Raw genomic sequence first — 24,521 nt, 5'->3', positions numbered from 1 at the left:
AAGCTTAGCTTATTAATATTGTATTTCTTCTAAGATACAGAAAAATGTAGATTTAAAAATTCAATTTATTGCGTGAGAGAAATATGCAATATAAAATCATAAATTTGATTTTTCAATAAATATAAATTCAATCAGACTGGAAGACTTATACATAAGATAATATAGATTCATAGATATATATATATATATATATATTTTTTTTTTTTCGTATAATCTGTGATGCTGATAAGCCTTGAATTTAGAACTTATTTTTGTATAATAATTAAATATTTCAGAATCAAAATATGTTTTTAAATTTATTTCTCTTTTGCTTCCCAGCTGCAATATAAACTTGAATGCCAAGAATGTTTGAATTATTGAGTAGCCGAGCACTTCGCTAACTTGGGCGCTTACACACATGATCATTATACTTTAATACACCGGCTGGTGCGTGTCTCGCTAAAATTCACAGTTGCCAAGAAACGTTTATTCTAAGCAAATACACGAATAAGGATCGAATATATAAAATTCAATATTGATGTCGAATATGTATGTAATAATAATTTTTTTTATTGCATACAAATTTTTTTCACTAGTCATACATTTATGATATATTGCATATTTTATGCGAAAACATGTGTAAAAACATTTTTATTTTACTCTTATATTATTAAAGAAAGAGTTAATATATATATATATATATATATTTAATTATATATATATTTTTAAATTAAATATATATATTCAATTATATTACTATTACAAGTATTAGCTTAGCACGAAAAGATCGATGTTGTTTTTGATAGTTTGTTTGTAGCTAATGTAACGAATGATTCGCTCGATTCGGTGATTTCCAACGATTTCCATCATAATGCGCATCGTATACAGGAAGATTGCGATTAGCCTTGTTCGATTTACTGCCGATACCGGAAGTTCGACTTTATACCTATAAATACATATATCCGAAACGCATTTGACACCGATAAAGAGCGAAAACGAGAAAAAGAAAACAACATTCGACATTTTTATCTTATAGATTCTTCCATTAAAGAGCTCAGACACACGCTTATTTTATATTAAAAAATTTTAAAGCGCAGTAAAAGCTATATAAACATACAATTAAGAAAAAACGCAGTCGTCTGTCGGCTCATCGTTAGAGCCTAATTTGCCTGTATCTCTAAGCCGATACAGATACGCACATTTGTTTTACGTAACAATAATTGCTTCCTACATATGATCGGGGGCTGACAAAACGAGAGATCTCTCGTTGCAACGACGAATTACGTAATCGATATTCGATATCGCGATGCAAATTACGGCGCTGACGGTATATATCTACGCCCCTTCGCGTACATCTGCTGCTGACCGATGCTACGCAAGGACGAAACTGAAATAGAGGCAGCGAACAAAGAGCGGAAATCTCTCGGTGGAGGCGTGACAAACGGATCCGCTCTGTATCAGCCTAAAAAACAGACAGGGATCTCCGGAAGTAACAAAAACAAATTGTGCATTTTGCTCACGCTTAAATGTGCAAACGTGCACTATCTGCACATATGTCATTACATACGTTAATCTCATTAATATAAATAATCCTTGAATACTGTTTATATCTTCGTGAAAAAAAAGGATAATGGGTTTTTTCTTCTTTTTTTAATTCTCTTGCATGATATTTAGTTCTTAATTTTTATATTTATTATTTATATATTTATATATTATTAATTAATTTTAATTAATTAATTAAAATTAATATTAAAAATAAAAATAATATATAATATATATAATATATAATATATAATATATAATAATAATAATATATATAAAATATATAAATAATATAAAAATTAAGAATTAAATAATTAATTAATTTTTATTTTATATTATTATTATAAAATATTATTATTAAATTATTATTATTATTATTATAAATTATTCTAAAATAAAACAATAATTAGAGCCAAAGTCATAATAGTTCTCTCTATCATATATTCTCTAATCATATATTTTTAATAGCATTTTATGTAAGCTTTAAAATTTTTCAGCTTTAATTTAAACACGTAAAATTATATCATAAGATTTTTATCCGAGACTCTTAACAAGATCTCTCTTTCCGATAAAGCCTTTACACTTCTTTTTTCAAATTAGTATTTTTTTCCAATTTATATAAGTCGCGTTTTCTTCTGCGGAATCGATAAAAATCATCGGTATGCTTGTACATGTAAGGGAAAAATCAAGTTAATATCTTGGCAGATATAATTGCATCATCAAATGATATATCCCACTGAGATCTCTCCTTTCGTGACTAGCGAAGGAAATTTCATCCGCTGTATTTCGTGTCAGCGCCCACTCGGGATTACGCACCTACCGCTTTAACTAACGCGTTATCATCGCAAGCATTGCGAGTTTATCGATGACGTATTCTATGGAATTTCTGGTAAAATGATGGAGTTTGTTCGGAGATGATCATTTGCGTATATTAATAAAACGCAAAGAAAATTTATCAGCTGATTAACTTTTTTTTTTCCTGACAATTGCAAGAGATTTAACGAAGTAATTGTTAATCAGCTGATTAATTTTTTTTTCATGAAAATTGCAAGAGATTTAACGAAGCAATTGCAAAACTATTGAAATTGGACCATGAATATTAAGGAGAAAAATATACAAAAAGTTTTTAGAGAAACAAAAACGATTGGGGACACATGGGAGATCATTAACGTCATCACAAATTGATACAAATTTATCAACATATCTACGAGACACGAATAAAATAGATTTTAAAGCACGATGAGAATCTTTAGTATACAGGATGGCAAAAATATATATCAAATACAAAAATGTTTTTTTAAGAAGTTATCGCTCAAAAACCTCTGATAAAGGAGAAAAGAAAATGAAATAAAAAGAAAATAAAACTTAAAAAATTTATTTTATTTTCATAAAAGAAAGATTTTTATTTTTTATTTTTATCGTTTTTTTCAAATTTAAGTTTCATTTATTAAATTTCATTTTTCTTTTTAATTTCATTTTCTTTTCACCTTTCGCTCTTCCTTTATCAGAGGTTTTTGAGCGATAACTTCTTAAGGAAGCATTTTTCGACCCATGTTTATATAAAATTTTTTGTTCAGAATTAAATTTCCTATAAGATCTCAAAGTCTGGCTGGAACGTTCGAGGCCACCCTGTATATACGAAAGAAGAAAAACCAAAAAAGTTCTGCTTGCGTTCAACTTTCCGAATAATATATTCCATAGCTCCGAGTGATTCATATCCATCGCTCTCGACACTTTAGATGGAGAACTCGTCCAGATTGCGAACGTAGGAAAGAGGAGCGTTGAGAACGAGAGGAGAGTAGATCATAGAAGGAGGAGGAGAGACCATCAAGTACAGGAATGAAGAAGATAGAACGCACCTGCGAGGGCTTTTGTGCCATGTAATGCTGAAGAGAGACCGGACGAGAGCGGACGGTAATTGATTATAGCCCAGGAAACATACCCATTCTTCAGCGACGCAACCAGGAGAACGAGAACGCCTCGCTCTTGTGCTACCACCGCTACTTCTAAACACGATATTTTCGCTACGAAGGACGTTTTCATCTGGCCGAACATTTCTGAAGTAGATCTCATCGTAGCGCTTACTCCGAGTTCTTTGCAACCGCGATGATAAAGTTATGTATGCGCGTGTATTATGATACATATGTCACTGCGCTCAATCATTAATAACACAGGCGAACAAAAAAAAAAATTTTGTCAAGTAACTTGAATTTTAAAGTGAAAAATTGCTGACTTTCTTTTTATATTAAAATTCAAAATAACTTTAAAATTAGACGTAATAGAGCAATTTAGACAGTGGCATTATTTTTTGTGATCGAAAATCTATAAGAAACAAAAAAATCTACAAAAAAGAAAAAAAACACTTTAATTAAAATTACTTGTATACATTTTTTCAAGTTGTTTTGAATTTTAAGATGAGAAATCAACAATTTTTTTATTTTAAAATTTACAACTTGACGTGACGGAGCAATTTGATTTGCGGCAATGTTTTTTGTGGCCGAAAATTTATAAGGTATATCTACTTTGATTAGAGTTACTTGACGAAAAATTTTTTTTCATTGGCCTATAAAAAAATTTTTGTCATTTTATAGATTTTTTGATTATAAAAAACAATGCCGCAAACCAAATTGCTCCGTCAGATCAGGTTTTAAAATTATTTTGAATTTTACGATGAGAGATTAGCAATTTTTTATTTTAAAATTCAAAATAACTTACAATTAGAGTTACTTGACAAATATTTTTTCTGTCGACGTGTGTAATCGTTGAGTGTGCATTTTTCGCGTCTCTTTATCTGTCAAAAGTAGGGATTAAAAAAACTCGAATTTTTTAAAAATGGGAGAAGAAACTAAATACAAAACTGGTATTTTGGGGTAAAAAGATGTTTTCTTTTTTTGAGAATTTTGAAAGATAGTGCCACTTTCTTTCGAACAAAAGATGGTCCATACATTTTGAGTAATTAATGGAATTAAAAATGGAATTAAAAATCTATTTTTGGAGGAATAAAAGAAAATTTTTTCCAGGTTTTTTACCCAAAGTTTCTGTCGTTTACTAAAGTTAAAAGTAAATTTGTGTTTGAATTGTCTAACGCACGATTGTTTTTAGTGCGTTTTAGTCCAATTGCGATTAATGCATCTTTCTCGATATTTGATAAGCGATATCGCCGCGATTTAATTGCACATAACAGAATTCGAAAGTTCTGATCTGACAAGGAAGTAAATGGATTACCGTTACTCTGTTCTTTGTATGCTTCTTTTTATAAGGTAAATGAAGGACATAAAGCTGTTGGCGTGGCAAGAAATAATTAACATTTCCGTCATTGAAAATAATTGTATGTATTGTTCACGACAAGATGCTAAGGAAGACAAATAAAACATTGTGATCGATTGTTAAAGTAAGTACATTGCTCTTATATATAAATACATTTTATTACATATAAATTGATAATTCTTATCATTAAAAGTAAATAGTATTCAATTATGGCTAATTTCTAAATTATTAGCAAATAAAAATAAAAGAACTCACGTTTGAAAAACTGCTGATAATTAATAACTGTACGCATTTCTTTCTCTTCTTCCGTATCCTTACAATTATCTTTACAATTATGTCATCATAATTATACGTTGTCATCTTATGCGATATACATCAAACACACGAGTGACAGAAAGACACGTGGATGCTATCTGTCAGTTTGAAAAAGATATCAATGTTTCATTTTAATACTTGTATAATATTTTCAAATACAAATTATATATATATATATATATATATATATATATATATATAGTTATAAATTATATATATATATATATATATATATATATATATATGTGTGTGTGTGTGTGTATGTATGTATTTTATGCATAATTCTCTGAACGGTGACCCGGTATGTTAATACTTTCTTTCTCGTTCGATCTTCTCTTTCGTTTCGTGCGTCGTTACACCTTGCATTGTTCCACGCTTGTATGTATATACACAGCCGTGTTCAATGACAGGCGACAACGACTCTTCTATCGTTGCCTCCTTGAGGGACAGCATTATATGAATGGCAGAAGAATGCCCGCGCCTGTTTCTTTCACCACTCGACGATATTCATTTCGAGGACAATAGTTTGTTTTTCAGAATTCTCAGCATTTTCTTGAATGTTTTATCCATTTTGATTGCTAATAATTCAGCTATAATCAATAACTATATACATAATTGGATTATACCGATGATATATTATCAATTTATTTTTTATTAAGAAAAAAACCTGCGTTAAATAATTTTTGACAATTTTTAAGCTAAAAATTCTGAGGAAAATGCAAAAGAAATTGCAGATAATTTTGATAATACGATTTCTGGATACATGGGTTCAACTTTTATCAGATTTGATTTTAGCAAGATTAAGCTAATTTTTTTTTAACTAAGTTAAGTTTAAATTTAATGACTTAAAAATTAATTAAGTTTACGTTAAAGATTACTTAAATAAAAAATTAATTAAGTTAAATTAAGTTAATTAATTTAATTAAATAAAATTAAGTTAATTAAGTTAAAGTTAAGTAACTTAAAAATTAAGTAACATAATTAAGTTAAATTAAAGTTTAGTTAAAAAATTATTAACTTATTAAAATTAATTCTCTAATCAACAGCGAATCGACATTCGACAAATTTGTTGTACGACAAATAAAATATTCGCATTACGATCAACTATTTTTACACGAATTTAATATTGATAAATTATTTTAAATAAAAAAATTTAATAAGTTAACGTTAATGCATTTAAAAATAACTGGTTTAAATTAACAGTAAACACGTTTAAAATTAATCAAGTTAAGTTATTAAAAGTTATTAACTTTTCAACCTTAACTTTTAACTTTAAGTAGTTACTGCCCAACTCTGAATTTCAGATATGGGATACATTAATTGTTTAGAGAGGAAGGATCGAGAAAATGAAGAGGAACATGTGTGATCGATGACATCTGCATAAGAGATTCTCTAATTCGCGCCTCGTTTCATCAGCGTCTCTGCGAGACTCGTAATAAATAAAAATATCAATAAAATATCAACGACGGTGCAAGTATCTGTCTCGCGGCGCTATTTATAAACTAGATCGCCTCGGCAGTCGTCGATTCAATTAAATACTGTTATCTTTACATAGAACGGGCCAGGCAGTGTCAAGACGATTGGCGCAATACGTACTCTCGCCTCTCCCGTAGGTTCTTTTTAAAAAAAAAAATTTTTTTCTATCTAAAGCAAGGTAAATCGTCGTTAGTATGGAAATACCGCGAATAGATAGAGGTAGATACCCTTACTTTGCATACCACACACGCACGCTCTCGCGTTTCGCATCGCGTAGCCCGCCGGTGCGAGAAGAAGAGAGGAAGAGGAGGAAGGGATGCGAAGGGAGAGAAGGAGAGCGCAGAGAGAGAGAGAGTAGAGAGAGAGAGAGAGAGAGAGAGAGAGAGAGAGAGAGAGAGAGAGAGCCCCCGCGTGTTCGGGGAGACCTTTTGTACGTATAGGTACTACTCCCGCGCGACGTGCCAGTCTCGATGGATGGACCCGCTCTCGCGATGCGGGGTCCCGACGTGAGTAGGAGTCGCGTAGAGCCACAGTATAGTGTAAGCTGCCGCCGCGCGGGAATTGGACGGGGACGTCACGTACGGTCGTCTTCGCGGCGGCCGCGCTCCTCTATCTCACTTTCCTCCGGCTTCCTCTCGCGGAACGCGCGCGTCTCGGTATTATCGAGTGGTCCGAGAATCCCGACCGGATTCTCTCTCATTGATCTCCCGCGGTGATCTCGCGGTGAAAGTATATACAAAAAGAGGGAAAGAGAGAGAGAGAGAGAGAGAGAGAGAGAATACACACGCGCGCGCGCGCGCGTACATCTGTCCGATGAACTCCACGTGGTGTTGCGGCGCGACGTTTCTCGGATACGCATTATAAGCTAGCATCATCGCGGATCATGAGGCTGCTCGTGGAGGTCTTCTTCCTTTGGATGCCGCTGCTGGTGCCGCGGATCTTACTAGCGGCGGATTCCTCTACGCAAGCGACGACGGAATGCCCGCAGAAATGCGTGTGCTTCATGATGCATGTGCGATGCATGTTCCAAAAGCTGAGCCAGATGCCGCGGGTGCCTGCCAACACCACCGTTCTGTAAGTTTTATTGTTTTTATTTTCCACGCGAATCGATATAATTTTATATCGATCTCCTCGCGATTGTTCGATTCGAAAATTTTGATCGATATGTCTCGTATCACGAGCATCACATCTGTCATCTGTCATTATAATGACAAGATTCTAATAGCGAATAGAAAAGAACTTGATAATTATTTTGTCTCATGTCAAGTTTTTTTATTTAATGATTCTTGTTTTGAGGAGGCATATTCGTTTGCAACCTCGAAAAATGGGTGATTTTTTAGATTTTTTTTGCAGCGCAACAACTTGATGAAAATTTTTAATTTTTTTTTTACAATATTAATACAATGTTATTAACTAATTGAATAAAAATTTTTAACTTAAAAAAATTTTTTTTTAAAGTTATGCGAATATTTGCAGAGCTCGTTCAATTTTATGGTGCGCATATGAAAGCATTCAGGTTATCTGAAATCAAAAATACAAATTTTTTTATTAAGCATATTAATAGCATATCTGGTATCCAAATATTTTTTCAAAATTGAAAAAAAAATAGAAAAATGGCAGCGTGTTGAAAATAATTTTACTTTTTTTTTAAAGTCCATCCTTTTTTTGTTTATAACAAAAAATGGGGAATTAAAAAAAGGCTTTGTTAACAAATGCGGAATTTTATTAAAAACTCGCATGCAAAATTTGAAGTCAATTTGTCAAATGTAGTCCGAGTTTTCATGTACATCGTGAATGAAAATAAAAATCTGTAAATATTCTCATAACTTAAAAAAAAAAATTTGTTCTAAACTAAAAATTTTTATTGAAGTATTTAATAATATTGTATTAATATTGTAAAAAAATTAAAAATTTTTATCATTGTTGCAAAAAAAACTAGAAAATGTATTTATTTTTCGAGATTTCAAATGAGTATGCCCCTTTAATGACTAATAAATTATTTCATTTGGCGCTGCATTTAACAATCAGAACATAATCATAACATACATTTCACATAAATATTTTCCTTACATATGTGAAAAAAAAATAATTCGAATAATAATTTTTTTTATAATTACTCAAAAGTACTTGATGATCTCTTGTTTGATAAACGATGCAGTTAATATAAACAGTATGGGTATGATGAAAGGTCAAGAGAAAGCATGTTATATAGATACATATTCGCTTATGGGAAAGATACTAATCGAGACGTATAATCATCCCAGTTAAGAAGATCAAGACCGACACAGCGTTTTCAGTAGAGAATGCATTCGCAATATTATTCAACAAGAAAGATAACATTGTCTGTTTTAATGGTATAAACTTGTTTAAAGAATTGTAAAGTATTATAAAATAAATCAATAAAAGCCGTAATAATTGTCAGCAATCAATCTGTGCAACAATTATCTCATACAAATTATAATACATCGTAGGTTTCGAATAAAATTAATTAATAATAATTGATATAAATAAATTATTGTAATCAGATTTAGCTAACAAAGTCAAGTTATTGATTCGAGACGCGATAGATGAATAAAAAGGAACAGAAAATCGCGCTACTTGGAACTGTATATATAAGTTACGATGCAATGCTAAAATAGAACTTCGGAGAAAGGAATAAACGAGAATGTAGTAAAACAACGTGATCTCAATACAAAGAAGAAATTTATTTATTCTGCGTATGTGACATTCTGATATTGTAATATATTATAAATTATAAATATATATTTAAATTATTTTTTTATTGAAAGATCGATCAGATCGTCGATATACTTACACACAAACACACACACATATACTCACATATATGCATAAATATACACACTTATAAAAATAAAATTTGATTTGAAAATAAATTATTTTAATAATTTATTTTCAAATCAAATTTTATTTTAAAAATAAATATTTTAAATATTAATAATATAAGAATATTAATATAATAATTAATAATATAATTAATAATATAATAATAATAATATAATAATATAATTAATATAAATATTAATAATAAATATTGTTAAAAATAAATATTTTGATTATATATATATATATATATATATATATATATATATATATAAATCGAAATATTTGCTTTTATATATTTACTAAATTATTAAATTATTTATTTTTATACAAATTAATTAAATATTGCTAACGTACTTTTTTAAATTTAAATGTTACTGTTGAATGGAAAATCTTTTGCTTCAACATAACAGAATTAATAATGTTTGATTTATTATGAATATAATTCAATAAAATTTTTAACTTTCTATATGTTGTAATATTATCACTATAAATTTTTTACTTTATGTAATCAAATTTATCTGGATACGTTGCTCTTACATTTTCGTTTTTTTACATTGTTTTATTGTCTCTCCTTGTCTATTATTTATATTTCTCTTTCTTTCATTAAAAAACTAAAAAATATTTTCGAAGTCGCGCTTATGTTTACGTTCTGTTGTCTTATTGCCTATCCTTGCCTATTATTTACGTTTCTCTTTTTCTACATCACATTTTTTTTGCAATATTGTCTACTGTCTGTCTCACGGAGTCAATCGACAATGAATCGCGGGATAAATCAGACGTGTTGTTCTCCTATGAAAAGATATAATAAAATTAATGAAAATAAGGAATATATATAATTAAATCATACGTGTCGTTCTCTTGTGAGAAATAATGTTTTAGTATTTCTTTTAAAGTTATATACACTTTTACAAATTTTCCTATTAATCGAATTCTATGAACCGAAAGAAAAAAAATAATTTAAAAATTATATTAAAAATTAAATTAAAAATGCTATAATTAAATACATTTTGAATAATATTACATACTATCTTGTATCTACTTAACTTTGCATTGCGAAGGGTATGTTTCCTTCGTCTCAAAGAAACACGTATCGTCGATGTTATCAACGAACGTGTCTTTCCGATATGGAATTACATAAGGACGATATATCGAACCGGTCTCGTCGTGACAGCCGTTCTCCTACTTTGCGTGAGACACGCAAGTATCCTGAAAAATTTAATGTTTGAATTAAAGAAATGCGATAACGCGCGTGTTATCTCCATGTGTAGAGACAACAGATTGTTTTATCATTTCACCCCAATTTAGCTTCGATATCTGTCATTGATACCGCAGGTATTTATAAATTTCAATGCTCGCGATGTTGGAAAGAAGAAAAATACCGACGATAATCTATGTGAGGAACTCTTTATCATTTTTGTTGAAAGTTGTTGCGCAAAATCTCTCGGACAAAGACGGAATAACGTCTATGACAAACGTCGACGAATCAGTCTGCGATTCTGTGAACCAGCAACGTAATTAAATTCCGTTTGTCCTAATGTGACTTCGAATAAGTGATATATCATCGTCATATGTATCTCTTTTTTCCGATTTACATAAAGCAATCTAAAAATAATATTGCAATATCTCAAAAGTAAGCTATTATACTTTTTTTAAATTTTAATAATTGCTATTATTTATTCCAACTTTATTATATTCTTGCTATATTTATTTAATTATTTTTTTTTTTAAGCTTGAGTTAGTATATATTTTAAAACCGAATTATACTCAATAGAGACTTTTAACCATGACCTATTCTGCATTAGATAACACAGATCATTGTAACCTTGGAACCGCATTCTGAAATCACAAGCCACAATGTGGATAGAATTCATTTAGGAATATAATTGCTCGCGTACAATTTCTTTCTTTAAATAATGCTTTTCTCTTGCCTTATAAAAAATCAATTTTAATTATTATCGTAGCAGTGTCATTTTATCTTTGTGAATTTTTTATTTTATTTTTATTTATTTTATATTATCGTAGCCGTGTAATTTTATTTATATTTTATTTTTTTGCAACACCTTAGTATCTTAAAATAATTAATGTCTACAAAAATTGTTCAAAAAAAATAATTGATATAATAATTTTCGTTTAATGATGACTGTCTCGAATGAATTTTTCCAAAAGTTAGAGCATGTATTTCGAGATGTATTCGGGATATATTCGGCTCCGAGGTGACTCGCTGATTAATTCTGTGATTAATGCTCGTGCGATGGTGACGAAATTTTGTTGAACTAAAGAACAAGTAAATGTATGACCCGTAGAGATTATAATACGTATATACATATATTAGAGAGCGTGAGTCATGTTTATAAGAAGAGACGAGAGTTCACCGGCGTTAAAGTCCTTTCTCCTTGCACCACGTTCTATGTATAAATACTCTCATAACTTATATTGTCATAATTTATATTGTCCTGTCCGTTATATTTCCGTAACGATGAGTTACCCGGCTCTAGTTCTCTATACACTAAACACTATCAATTCAGGCTTTGTTTAAGCGAACGCCGAGTAAAGGGATCCTCTATCGTTCACCGATAGATCAACGAGAATTTTCCTCCGGCAAATTTTAATGGATAATGATATACCGCGAAAAAGTTGATAGGCTCGGTTATCACGTGTGACGTTATTGCAGATCAGAGATCGGAATACAAAGAAACGCCGAGCGTATAGCGTTAGCGATGTCAAACGATGTGAGTCAAGTGTTATCGTAATTGTATCTCTCGACAATGTGCAATAATTCAAAACGTGATTTCAACAAGGCGTTACATCGAACTAACGAGTTTGTTTTCCATTCGTTTTATTATTTATCGGAAATTTAATTTTCTGTCTTCGATTGAACAGAGAAAAATTATGATTATATTATGCGTTTGACAGGATTTTTTGACGTATTCGTTAAATCCTCGTCACGTGCGTATCGCGTTTTACAGATAATTACCTGTTTGCGATCTTTTAAAATTGCGGAGAAATAGACGGTCGTCCGCGCTCGGTCAATGATTGACAGAATATTAATCATGGACACGTTGTCTCGAGTACCTTTAAGTATTCGTCTCTTTGTTCAGCAAATATATATACCTCGATAACCGGCGAGACATCGTCCTTCGTGTTACACGCCACGCCATATAATTTCTGATTATATGTTAAAATAGCGTGCACGAAAAATTGCGGTCGTCCTGTAAAGCAGATCAGAAATTATTCGCCTGCTTAAACTATCCGCCCTCTAACATTCGAGATATCGATATCACGATATTATACGTATATAGGATGTTTCTAAGTGCGAAAAATTTTAGGAGATGATGATGGAGATCTTTGTCGAAAATTAAGGGTGATTTTTTATATAAACATATATTCCTACATCCCTTTCTGATTGTACTTTTTCAAAGGAGGAGATAAAAATTAGTCTTAGTTTTTTTTTTTTTTTAATTATAATTTTGTTTTTGTTCCAATTTTTTCAACATTTACTATAATATTTTGTTTTGCTTGCTTTTTTTATTCTAAAATGCAACTTCTCGTAATTCGAAACATGTGCCATTTAGCACGGCGCATAATAATGTATTTTATTAATTTTTTCTTGGAAACTATTGATTTTTCGAAAAAAATAAAAGAAATAAAAAAGTTTTTAAAGGACTCAAGCTTTCTAATGCATATTTTTAGATGATTACATTTCGGTCTGTTAAAAAGTTCTAATAAAAAGTTGAATAGAGTTTGTTAATTTTATCTCCTTATAACGATACGGGAAGATTTGAAAAATATTAATAAGTATCCTTTTCATCAACGGAAAATGTTCACCAAATTTCATTTTTCTAACTTGTCCAAAATTTGAAAAAAAAATAAATAAATTTGTCTCTTGATAATTTTATTAAATCTTTCTATTTCTTCTGCTTCTCAGATAAAGAAGTATGCAGATATTTCACGCTTCAAATTTCGCTGTTGACGCGATATTTTATCGAGGCTGTTTTTAGGTATTTAATTATCGTGAGAAGTAATTTTATCACGAGGAGTAATTTTTCGCACTGAAGAAACTGGGGTACTGGAATTACTCTCTTTGATATGAAACGTCGCTGCAATTTATCGACGTCGTTTAGCGCTGCAATTTGTTGACATATGTTTGATAAATAGAGATTCGCTTAAAGACTTAGATAAAACGTAATATAAGAATGTTTACATTAATCACTATACGATTGGCATTACTTCTCGACAGTGCATGATGCTCGTGTTGAATTTTAACGTTTTCGAGTGAAGCAAACTTGATCATTCTGATAATGATTAATGATGTTATAAGCTCCGTCTTGAGTTACTAAGAGTATTTGCATTATTAGATTAATCAATGGGGTGTCTAGGTTCCCTGGAAAAACAAGGAAAACCTGGAATTCTCAGCAAATTTTTTTGTATCCGAAAAAATCCGGAAATTTTTATGGAATTTTAGAAATTTTTTTAAAAAATTTTCTCTTTGATAATTTTATTCTTGCAATCTCCTACTGTAAATAGCATAGGCAATCCGTCAGTAAGCCAGATTGTGAATTATGTGTTTGAATTATATTATAAATATATTATAAATATATATATCTATCTCTGTTTATATGTACATTGAATGTCTTAAAATTTGAATATGCAGTTCATATTCTTCATTTTAATTTTTAGTGATAAAAGTTTAGATAAAAAGTGAAAATGTTATGCAAGTTAAAAATTTTTATCTTAACGAAAGCTATTCAGTTTTTTTTTTCAGTACATTTATAAATCATAAAACTTAAGTTTTGCGTTTTTCCTTTGCATGAATGAAAAGCATTAGAAAACGCAAATAGTAAAAAAAACTTATTTTAGAAAATTGTATTAAAAATTTGAAAAAAAATTCTTTTTATTTGGAATTTTAAATAAAAATTCCTGGAAGATCAGGGAATTTTCAGGGAATATTTTTACAAAATTTGAGTAGACATCCTGATCAATGAAATATTTTGAGTTATCATTTGATCGCTTAATCAGGTCAAAAAGAATTGTGTGCTTTAAAACCAAAATAACGTCAAACAGGATGTAATTTTTATTAATTACATGTATATAATTAATATATTATTTATATTAATCAGATTAACAAGACCCATTTTCGATCGAACATATATATTCATAGAAAATTTAAATCGCTCTCAGAGCGATTAAAACTGCTCGAAATTCACTCGAAAACTCTATTTGAATGAAAAAACACACAAGATCATACATATTGCATCGCTGGCAATTTACGCTAGTTAGATGTCGAGTACTTCTTCCACTTTTCGCGCGTGCTCATGTCGGCGATTCGCTGGTGTGATAAGGCGAATTGAAATACCGTCGGGTTTCGAGAACTCGCGGCAACCGAGGTCATAATTTAGAAAGGAAGTAATGTGTTCGACGGGCCGTAAAATAAAATTGTTAATTAAGAGCCTAATAACTAATAGAATCTTTGTTGCAGCGGGAATGATTACGCAACGCGCTCCTCGCGAACTTTGTAAATATCTGAATCTCGTAATCAACATTTTGACATCTTGACAAGATTGGTTAAACAGTTAAAAATTAAGTTAAAAAGTTGAAAGGTTAATAATCTTCAACTTAACTTAATTTCTTATAATAACTTAAGTTTCTTATAATAACTTAAGTTAATTTCAAACGTGTCAACTTTTAACTTAAACTTAATTATTTTTTAAATGCAAACGTTAACTTATTAAATTTTTTTATACGAATTAAAATAATTCATCAATATTATAGTCGTGTAAAAATAATTGATCGTAATGCGAATATTTCATTTGTCGTACAAGTTTGTCGGATGTGTCGATTCGCTGTTGGATAGATAATTAACTTTAATAAGTTAATAATTTTTTAACTTAATTAAGTTAATAATTTTTTAACCTAACTTAATTAAGTTAATAATTTTTTAACTTAATTAAGTTAAAATTTTAACTTAACTTTTTAAATTAATTAAGTTAAATTTTTAACTTAACTTTTTAATTTAATTAAATTAACCAAATTAGCTTAATTTTCGTTTAAATAACTTTAACGTAAACTTAATTTTTGGGCTATTATCTTTAAACTTAACTAAGTTTAAAAAAAAATTAATTTATCCTGAATTTTGCGTATCTACTCTAATAGCATTGGATTATTTTTTCGGGTGCCCTTAATAAGACATATTTTAATTCAGCGTTTTGATGAGAGATCTTTATAATAAAGGCAAATTTGCGTAGGTTTAAGTTGCGCTAATCTAATCTATTACTCTCAACTCGTATTCGCATATTCATAATTAATATGCCGTTTATCTATCTAGAAAAGATAACGACTATGCTATCCCTTTCTATTTTACGAGAAAAGCACTCACACAAGCGTTCACTTTATTCGCCCATTCTACTTGACGGGTGGGCGATTAGCGGGTTCATTACGATATTCTCGCCCATGCAAAAAAGAAACTCTATTTAAATCTATCTATATTCCACATTTAGCATAGAATGCGGTCATCTAAACTCGCAACCGCCTGATTCATATACAGGATGTTCCAGAATTAGATCAAGACAAAGGGTTCAGGTGGTTATCCAAAGCCGTTTGGCATTAGAGAATCAAAGACTAACAAGAGAACCTCGCGAACCCGAAAATTCTGATTTTGATGAAGCTTTACACACGTGTAGGGAGGGTAAATAGATGAATTTAGAAATTTTCAATTGCGGCTCAAAAATTCGATTCTAAAATCACCCCTCATATGTAGGTTTTTTGCTTTTTTTTGATATATCTCGAAAATTATTCGAGATATCAAAAAATGTTTTACACAAAAGTTTCATGGCAAAAACACCTCTATTTAATGATATTAATAAAATTTTGAAAAAAAAAATTATATTTTTAAAAACTTTTTGCCTTTTTAACCTTTGATCTAAATCAAATTGGCTCATTTGCGGACCCAGGTTTATTGACAAAATTGACTTGTTTTAGCTTCCTTTATAACCACCTAAAGTTTCAATTCTCGATCTAATTCTAATTCTCCTATATAGACACCCTGTATAGTCGTATAAAGATGTAATTTATTATTAGAATCAATCGTGTTTACTCCATTTTTACTTTAAATATCACGGTGTATAATTCTCGATGACACACAAACGCGCTTCTTTCTCTTTTAAAACGAGAGAAAATAATATTATAATAATATCATATTGTTATATAAAATAACATTTTTATATTGTTTTTATTGCTTTTTTATATAATATTTTTATATATAAGAATATATAAAAATTAATAATATGTATATATAAATTTTATATATAATTTTTATATATAATAATTTTATATTGTTATATATAATAATAAAAATAATAACAATACATTATGATGATTAATATACGTTTATATATAATTTTTTTTTTTTAATACGCGTTGCGCAATCTATTTTCTTTCACGAATCGTTGACAAACTTTGGAATTTCCAGGGATCTTCGATTTAACAGTATCACGGAGGTGCGACCGGGGACGTTCCGCGGTCTCGACAAGCTGCACACCCTGTTGCTAAACGACAACCACATCCGACGTCTGGCCGCGGGCACGTTCGAGGGCGCGCCTAATCTACGGATACTCTACTTGTACAAAAATCGAATCGAACACATCGCGCCGGGAGCGTTCGCGCGTCTGCCGCGGCTCGAGCAGCTTTATCTCCATCACAACCACCTGCGGGAGATACGAGCCGGCACGTTCAACGATCTCCCGGCGCTCGAGCGTCTGTTTCTTCACAGCAACAAGCTGCACCGGCTGCCGGCCGACGCGTTCGTCAACGTCGGCCCGATGACGCGGCTGCGTCTCGACAGCAACGCTCTCGTCTGCGACTGCAATCTGATCTGGCTGGTGGAGCGCACCCGTGACAGACCTACGGAGATGGCGGCGATTTGCCAGTCCCCGCACAGGATGAAGGGTCGCTCCTTGACGACGATGTTGCCCGAGGATTTTCATTGCAGTTGAGTAAAAGGAGGTTCCCTTCCACTTGGCGATTTCCACTCGCGAACTCTCGTGCCTTACAAGTCTCGTAGGATCTCGATATTATTTATGACGCTGTCAGCTGTCAGCTGATAATTACGTCGCCGCGGTCGTTGACATTATCGCGTGCTGTTGCTGCCGGCATGACATCGCGTGACGATACCTGTCGCTAGGATGATTCGCGTGATCCTTCGACGAGAGATTAAATCGAGACTTTCATTCAAATTTGGTTATCGTTGAGTAATTTTAAGTTGAGTAAGCTAAGCTTCTCTTCTTCTCATCGAATCGATGAAGCGATAGCCGCGCAAATCCGAAACTAGCATACATCGTTTGAAGATTTTTTTTTTTTTAGGAAAGTATAATTATATGTAGTTATATTATGTAAGAATTGAAGAATATATGCATCTCGCGTGTATCTTTCTCACGATTTTTTGCGAAGAATATTTTTTGTAACAAAAGATGATCATAGTAATCGCATTTGTCTTTTTAAAATTAAGGGGAAATACCCGTTCGAAAATTCCAAAAATGAGGACATTTTTTAGATTTTTTCGCAAAAAATCTAGAAAATGTATTTATTTTTTGAGAATTTAAACGGATATACTTTCTTAAAGATCTTATTCATTTCTGTATTTTTTTAAAATTATTTTTCGAGTTTTTTTGTGATGATGTGGAAATCAATATAACAATCAATGTAACAAGGAATTCCTTTTATAGCAAAGCCGCGCATAATAGAAGGACCGGAAGATACCGTGGTACGATTTGGAGAGACGATGATATTGAGGTGCCGAGTGACGGGCGATCCAATGCCGAAGGTCAAGTGGATGAAAGACAGATGGAGGTACTCGGAAGACGATGATGATAGCGACAAGTACGAGATTCGCGAGGACGGCGAGAAGTACGTGATCCGCGAGGATGGCAGTCTAGTGGTGACCGACATGACCGAGCAGGACAGCGGAGTGTACGAGTGCGTGGCAAGCAGCGATATGGGTTCGACCAAGTCGAGGAAGGCGAGGGCGGTGATCACGGCGGCGTCCCACTTGGTATTCGTTGAGAAGCCAGAATCGCAGAATGTGACCGCCGGCACCAACGTGACCTTCTCCTGCCGAGTCCTGGGCAAGCACAAGCCGAACGTACGTTGGCTCCGAGATGACCAACCGATCCCGTTCGGCGACAGAATTGCTCTCAAGAACGACGATACCACGCTGCGCATCCTCGCGGTTAAGGAAACCGACGCGGGCAGATACCAGTGTCATCTCAAAAGCGTTGACAAGAGCGTGGTTCTTTTCGCGGATCTGCGCGTCATCGATTTCACCGCGCCCCGATTGATCTTCAAGCCGCAGGACATGGAAGCGGAACCGGATGCCATAGTCGAGGTACCGTGCCGAGCCGAGGGCAAACCGAAACCGGTGATACAATGGAAGAAGGACGGTAGCGCGCTGGAAAGCAACAGGATTAAGATCACCCGCGGCGGGAGTCTTCTCATTTTCAACGTGATCCCGCAGGATACGGGCAGGTGAGATTGGGGTAACATAAAGTTGATCCAGCCCCGCAAGATTTTAACAACAATGCAGCAACATTTTTCTGCAAGACTGCAACATTGCAGAAACATTGTAAAATATTGTTGCAATGTTGTTATGATATTGCCGCAACAGTAAAATGACTGCCTACAGAAATATTACAATGTAATATAGCAATACAATGTATTACAGCAATGTAGCAATATAATATATATGCAATAATATTTTATGTATATTTATCGACATAATGTCCTTAATATATGAAAAAAAATAATAAGAAATTAGACCTATAAGAGTTAGAATCTAGTGTGTATATATATATAGATTTTCTGAATTATAATAACGAAATTATAAAATATAAACTTTTCAGTGAATGTTGCTGTAACATTGCTAAAGTTATATTGTAAAATAATCTTTGCAATATATCTGCAACATTACACTGCAATATTCAATATTGCAATATTGTTGCTTCAATGCTGTATGGAAGTATAGTTGCTATTCATCAGCCTCAAATCGGAGATCGATGACTGCGAGCGATCTAACTAATAAATAATAAAAATGGACATCAAGACGTTTCTTCGTTATAAGTCTCCTGTGTAAAATAATATTGCATGCTGTTTTTACAGATACGAATGTTCAGCCATAAACGATTACGGCCGCGCAACTGCCGATGCTTTGATACGCGTTCGGCAACCTAGTGCGACGGACACGCTCGTCATACGAGCCTTTCAAAATGCCAACGAGGAGATCGATCGTGCCATCAATAAGACGCTGTCATCTTTATTCAATCCCGATGGCACGACCAAACACGTCAATCCATTCCGGCTAGCGCGTTTCCCGAATGCCATCAGTCGCGCGGCTGCCAGACCTGCCGAACTTTTCGAGAGAACCCTCGTCAATATTCGACGCATGGTGAACGCCGGCATTAAAGCGAATGGGACCGGTGAATTTCATTACGAGGAGATCCTGACGCACGAACAGGTAAGAAGAAACAGATGAAATCTTGCGCATCAAGTCACAGCCTAAAGGGAAATCTAAAATTCTATTCTTCTTTTCAAGGTTAAACAAATTGAACAGTTATCCGGATGCACTGGTCACAGACATCGGCAGAACTGCACCAACAGGTGCTTCCATCGCAAGTACCGCACCATAGACGGCAGTTGCAACAATATACGTCATCCCACTTGGGGCTCGTCGCACACTGGATTCCGCCGAGTACTGCAGCCCATCTATGAGAATGGTTTCTCAACACCGGTCGGTTGGCAGAAGGAACGACGATACTACGGTTATCCGAAGCCAGCTGCGCGTCTCGTGTCGACCACACTGATATCTACGCACGACATCACGTCCGATCATCAAATTACCCACATGGTGATGCAGTGGGGCCAGTTCTTGGATCATGATCTTGATCACGCGTTGCCATCGGTGTCGAGCGAGTCCTGGGACGGGATCGATTGCAAGAAATCATGCGATAACGCCGCACCCTGTTTCCCAATGGAAGTGCCGCCAGGTGATCCTCGGGTCAACAATAGACGGTGCATCGACTTCGTAAGAACCAGCGCCGTGTGCGGCTCGGGCGCGACTAGCGTCTTATGGGGTGGCCTGACACGGCGAGAACAGTTGAACCAATTGACCAGCTACCTGGACGCGTCGCAGGTTTATGGTTACAATGACGAAGTGGCGCGTGATCTACGTGATTTCACGACGGATCACGGATTACTACGGGAGGGTCCTACTATCCCTGATCACAAGCCTCTGCTACCATACGCGTCCGGACAGTTCGTCGACTGTCGCAGGAATCCGCTCGAAAGCTCGATCAACTGTTTCGTCACCGGTGACATTCGCGCAAACGAGCAAGTCGGCCTGTTGGCTATGCACACTATTTGGCTGCGTGAGCACAACCGCATCGCTCGCGCGTTACGCGAGATGAATCCGCATTGGAATGGCGAGAAACTGTATCAGGAGGCCAGACGTATCGTCGGTGCCGAGATGCAGCATATTACTTATCAGCATTGGTTACCGCGAATATTCGGTTCGACGATCGATGACTTTCTGTTGTCTTACCGCGGCTACGATCCCAGTATCGATGCCAGTATATCCAACGTCTTCGCTACTGCCGCTCTGCGCTTTGGTCACTCGCTCATCCAGCCGCGTCTCGAGCGTCTAAATGCCTCGTTTCAGCCGATTCCTCAAGGTGCTCTCAACTTACGTGACGCCTTCTTCGCGCCTTGGCGATTGGTGGAGGAAGGTGGCGTTGATCCTCTAATCCGTGGTATGTATGCCACCGCAGCGAAGCTGAAGCTGCCCGAACAGAATCTCAACGTCGAGCTCACTGAGCAGCTGTTCCGCAGCGCGCACGCGGTTGCGTTGGACCTGGCTGCGATGAATATTCAGCGAGGACGGGATCACGGATTACCCGGTTACTTGGAGTGGCGCGATTACTGCAACATGTCGCGCGTAGAGACGTTCGAGCATCTGGCCGCTGACATTAGCAGTGGTCGAGTGCGACAAAAACTGCGCGAATTGTATGGTCACCCGGGTAATATAGACGTCTGGGTCGGCGGTATTCTGGAGGATCAACTGCCAGGCGCGAAGGTCGGACCACTATTTAAATGTCTTCTACTAGAACAGTTTCGACGCACTCGAGATGGCGATCGGTTTTGGTACCAGAGTCCCGAAGTCTTCCGCGCGGAGCAACTCGCGCAGATTCAGCAAGCCTCGCTCGCCAGAATCCTGTGTGACAACGGCGATAATATCACTCGCGTGCAACCCGACGTGTTCCTGCTGCCTGAGGGTCGCAACGACTTCATCAGCTGCGATGAGATTCCCTACGTGGATCTGAACGCGTGGTCCGACTGCTGTGACAATTGCGAGGATCGCGACAACAGCATTTCTCGCGTGCGTAGAGAGGCTGAGAAGTATCTCGCGCCTGATCGCGACTATGCAAAAGACATGAAATCGTTGAATCATAATGAGAAAGTCAAATACTTGGAGAACATGTTGGAGGAGAGCGATCGAGAGGCTACGAGGTTGCGAGAGCAGGCCGACGACTTATTGCATAGAGTAAAAAAGCTTAGGACATTATTAGAAGACGTCAAAACACGATAACAAGTAAATCGCATAAATGCCCATGCTTAGATTCTTCTTCTGCTTCGGGTGAGTTCTTGCACTTCCGTCTCTGATATATTTTATTTCTCTCGTGCATTTATTAGAAACACATTGTAAATAGAAAGACATTGCACAGAAGCAATGTATAGCGATTATCTTTCTTATTGCAACTATTGCCAAGATGCAATTGTACGCGCATGCTGCAGAGAAACTTAAAATGATCTTTACAATGATCCACTAAAAGAAGATAAGTTAAGCTATAGAAATATATTACAATGTATTCTATTCCTTCTATTATGTACATATTAATGACATATTGATGGATCGGTAAGTTGTTATTCAATAATTTTTATTCACTAATTTTATTTTTTAATTGACGGAATAAACTTGGTATGTTGTCCGCGAGCAACGACATCTTTACCGTCGTTCTTCGTAATCTCCACTGCAAGAAACGCCAAGGTCTTACCAGCACGTATAGTCTCAGCGTTGACCGTCAATACTTCACCGAGACGCGCAGTCTTCAAAAACCTGTGCCATTAATCATTTTATTGTATATTATAAACTTTTATATGTGTTTTAATGAAGATGATAAAGTTACAATTATATATAAGATGATAAAGTTACAATTCATACTTATCAATTTTTAAGTTTCGACCAATATATATCTCATTTTAGACTCTATGTACATATATATGTGCATAAAGAATAAAGATTCATACAATAAAAAACTAAAAGTTCCGAAAAATTAAAATTTATTTGCGTTGGCTCCTATAATTGCCATTTTTATTTCCTTCCATTAATTATTAAGTTTTAATAAACATTTAATTTATCAAAATATTGAGAAAAATAACATTAATATGTAAAAAAATCACAATTATATTAACTGTATGTATAAATGATACTGAAATATAATGAAATAAAGAAATATGATAATCAAGATTTTTAGATTTAGGTTCTTACGTCACATGCAGATCAACGGAAGATCCAGGTGATTGATCAGGTTTATAAGTCGTAAGAGCATACGATGATACAACATCTATGATGGTACTAGTAAAACCACCATGTATAGTGCCAGAAGGATTTAAATGCTCTTCAGCCACAGTAAATTGTGCTTTGCATTTTCCATCGGCAATTGAGAGTAATTGTACCTTTTCAAGAAGATATATATATTTATAGATAACAATATAATATCGCTTTAATAGAAAAAATGGATAACACGTTCACATTATTGTTGCTACAAAATTTTTATATAAATATGCAACTACAATTGCAAACACATCAATCTTTTTATTCAAACATTTTATTCAAACATTAGATTTCTATTTTAAAATTTCTCTTTTATTTTTTTTCTTTAAAAAATAATATATTGTGAATAAATGAAAAAAAAGTATCAAAGATGATAACAAAATTTTCTTTTACTAAAAATTGCGCTTATTGAATTCTACTAAAAGATAAGTGAAAAAGATGTACATAAGAAGGAAAAAAATTGAAAGTAAGCGTAAAAAATATACTATAGTATTCCAGTGATAAAAATTGGTATATCGTTTCGCTTAAAAGACATACATTCAAGGTAAATTATAAATATGCAACTTGGAAACAATTCATAATCATAAATGTTATTGGTATATAGATCACATTTAATTCATGTATTAATTAATGTATGTATTAATTCATAGTATTATAGATTAAACATTAATAATTTAATAAAATTTAGAGACTTACATTTTTCATACACTGATCGAAACCTTTACTGTTTACTCTCTCGAGCAAGGTGTGCAGAAATTTCGCCTTTTGCAACATGATTGATACCCTTGGATCTTATCTTATATCTTTTAATCACATGCTCCAAATTAAATAATACGTACTCTCTTGAGAGATTAATAGTTTGATCCCGTTGCCTGTCGATTTTTCAAGTGACTTTAAAAATATAAATATGCATCGTCATGATATATGCAACTATACATTGGAATTTCTTGTTAGTGCGCAGTTGAGATTGGGACTATGGACTAGAGGGAGATGGAAGGGAGGGATCATGAGGCATATAAAATATATAGATGAAGCATTAATTGCCGATATTGATTCTAAATAATACTTAAATGAGCTGTGAAGAAATAGGGAGTAACTCAGCTTTGAGAAAAGGATACACATAACGGGATAAGTCTTCCTTTCCTTGTTGTGATGTTTCTGGCTAAAGCAAGAAAAAAACTCGTTATGTAAAACTTTGTCCAAAAATAAAAAATTCCCCAACACTTTGAAGAAAGTCTGTAAATTATACCAACAATGATATATCGTATTTATATTTTTATGGATAATAACTAATAATTACTGCTAATAATATCATTGACTGTGCCAAGCAGTGATAATAAAAATGTCAGGTGACAGGCTGACAGCTGACAGGTTGATTGAGGCAAATGTTTTTAGTAAATGTAGAAAATGTTTTTAGTAAACGATAGTACATCTTAAAACGGGA

At 33.7% G+C, this 24,521-nt stretch overlaps 2 protein-coding genes across 3 annotated transcripts; one reads left to right on the top strand and one right to left on the bottom strand.

Annotated features, from left to right (window-relative positions):
• Positions 1-7,076: 7,076 nt before the first annotated feature.
• LOC126855180 (peroxidasin) lies at positions 7,077-22,160 on the top strand. Its single transcript, XM_050602603.1, has 5 exons — positions 7,077-7,653; positions 16,889-17,406; positions 18,141-18,939; positions 19,570-19,924; positions 20,003-22,160. The coding sequence occupies exons 1-5, from the start codon at positions 7,463-7,465 to the stop codon at positions 22,049-22,051; spliced, it is 3,912 nt and encodes a 1,303-aa protein (XP_050458560.1). The 5' UTR covers positions 7,077-7,462; the 3' UTR covers positions 22,052-22,160.
• A 143-nt stretch (positions 22,161-22,303) lies between these two features.
• On the bottom strand, positions 22,304-24,516 carry LOC126855181 (acyl-coenzyme A thioesterase 13-like). 2 transcript variants are annotated; one of them, XM_050602606.1, is made up of 4 exons: positions 24,378-24,516; positions 23,774-24,313; positions 23,012-23,199; positions 22,304-22,579 (listed from the first exon to the last, which is right to left on the bottom strand). In XM_050602606.1, the coding sequence occupies exons 2-4, from the start codon at positions 23,849-23,851 to the stop codon at positions 22,414-22,416; spliced, it is 432 nt and encodes a 143-aa protein (XP_050458563.1). In that variant the 5' UTR covers positions 23,852-24,313; positions 24,378-24,516; the 3' UTR covers positions 22,304-22,413. The 2 variants fall into 2 exon arrangements, with proteins under 2 accessions (XP_050458563.1, XP_050458562.1); XM_050602605.1 differs by having other exon boundaries at positions 23,774-24,468.
• Between the last annotated feature and the right edge of the window lie 5 nt (positions 24,517-24,521).

This window comes from Cataglyphis hispanica, chromosome 15, assembly GCF_021464435.1.
Source record: "Cataglyphis hispanica isolate Lineage 1 chromosome 15, ULB_Chis1_1.0, whole genome shotgun sequence".
Taxonomy (NCBI): domain Eukaryota; kingdom Metazoa; phylum Arthropoda; class Insecta; order Hymenoptera; family Formicidae; genus Cataglyphis; species Cataglyphis hispanica.
Note: the sequence above shows the minus strand (reverse complement) of the source record. Positions and strands in the feature narration are given on the sequence as shown.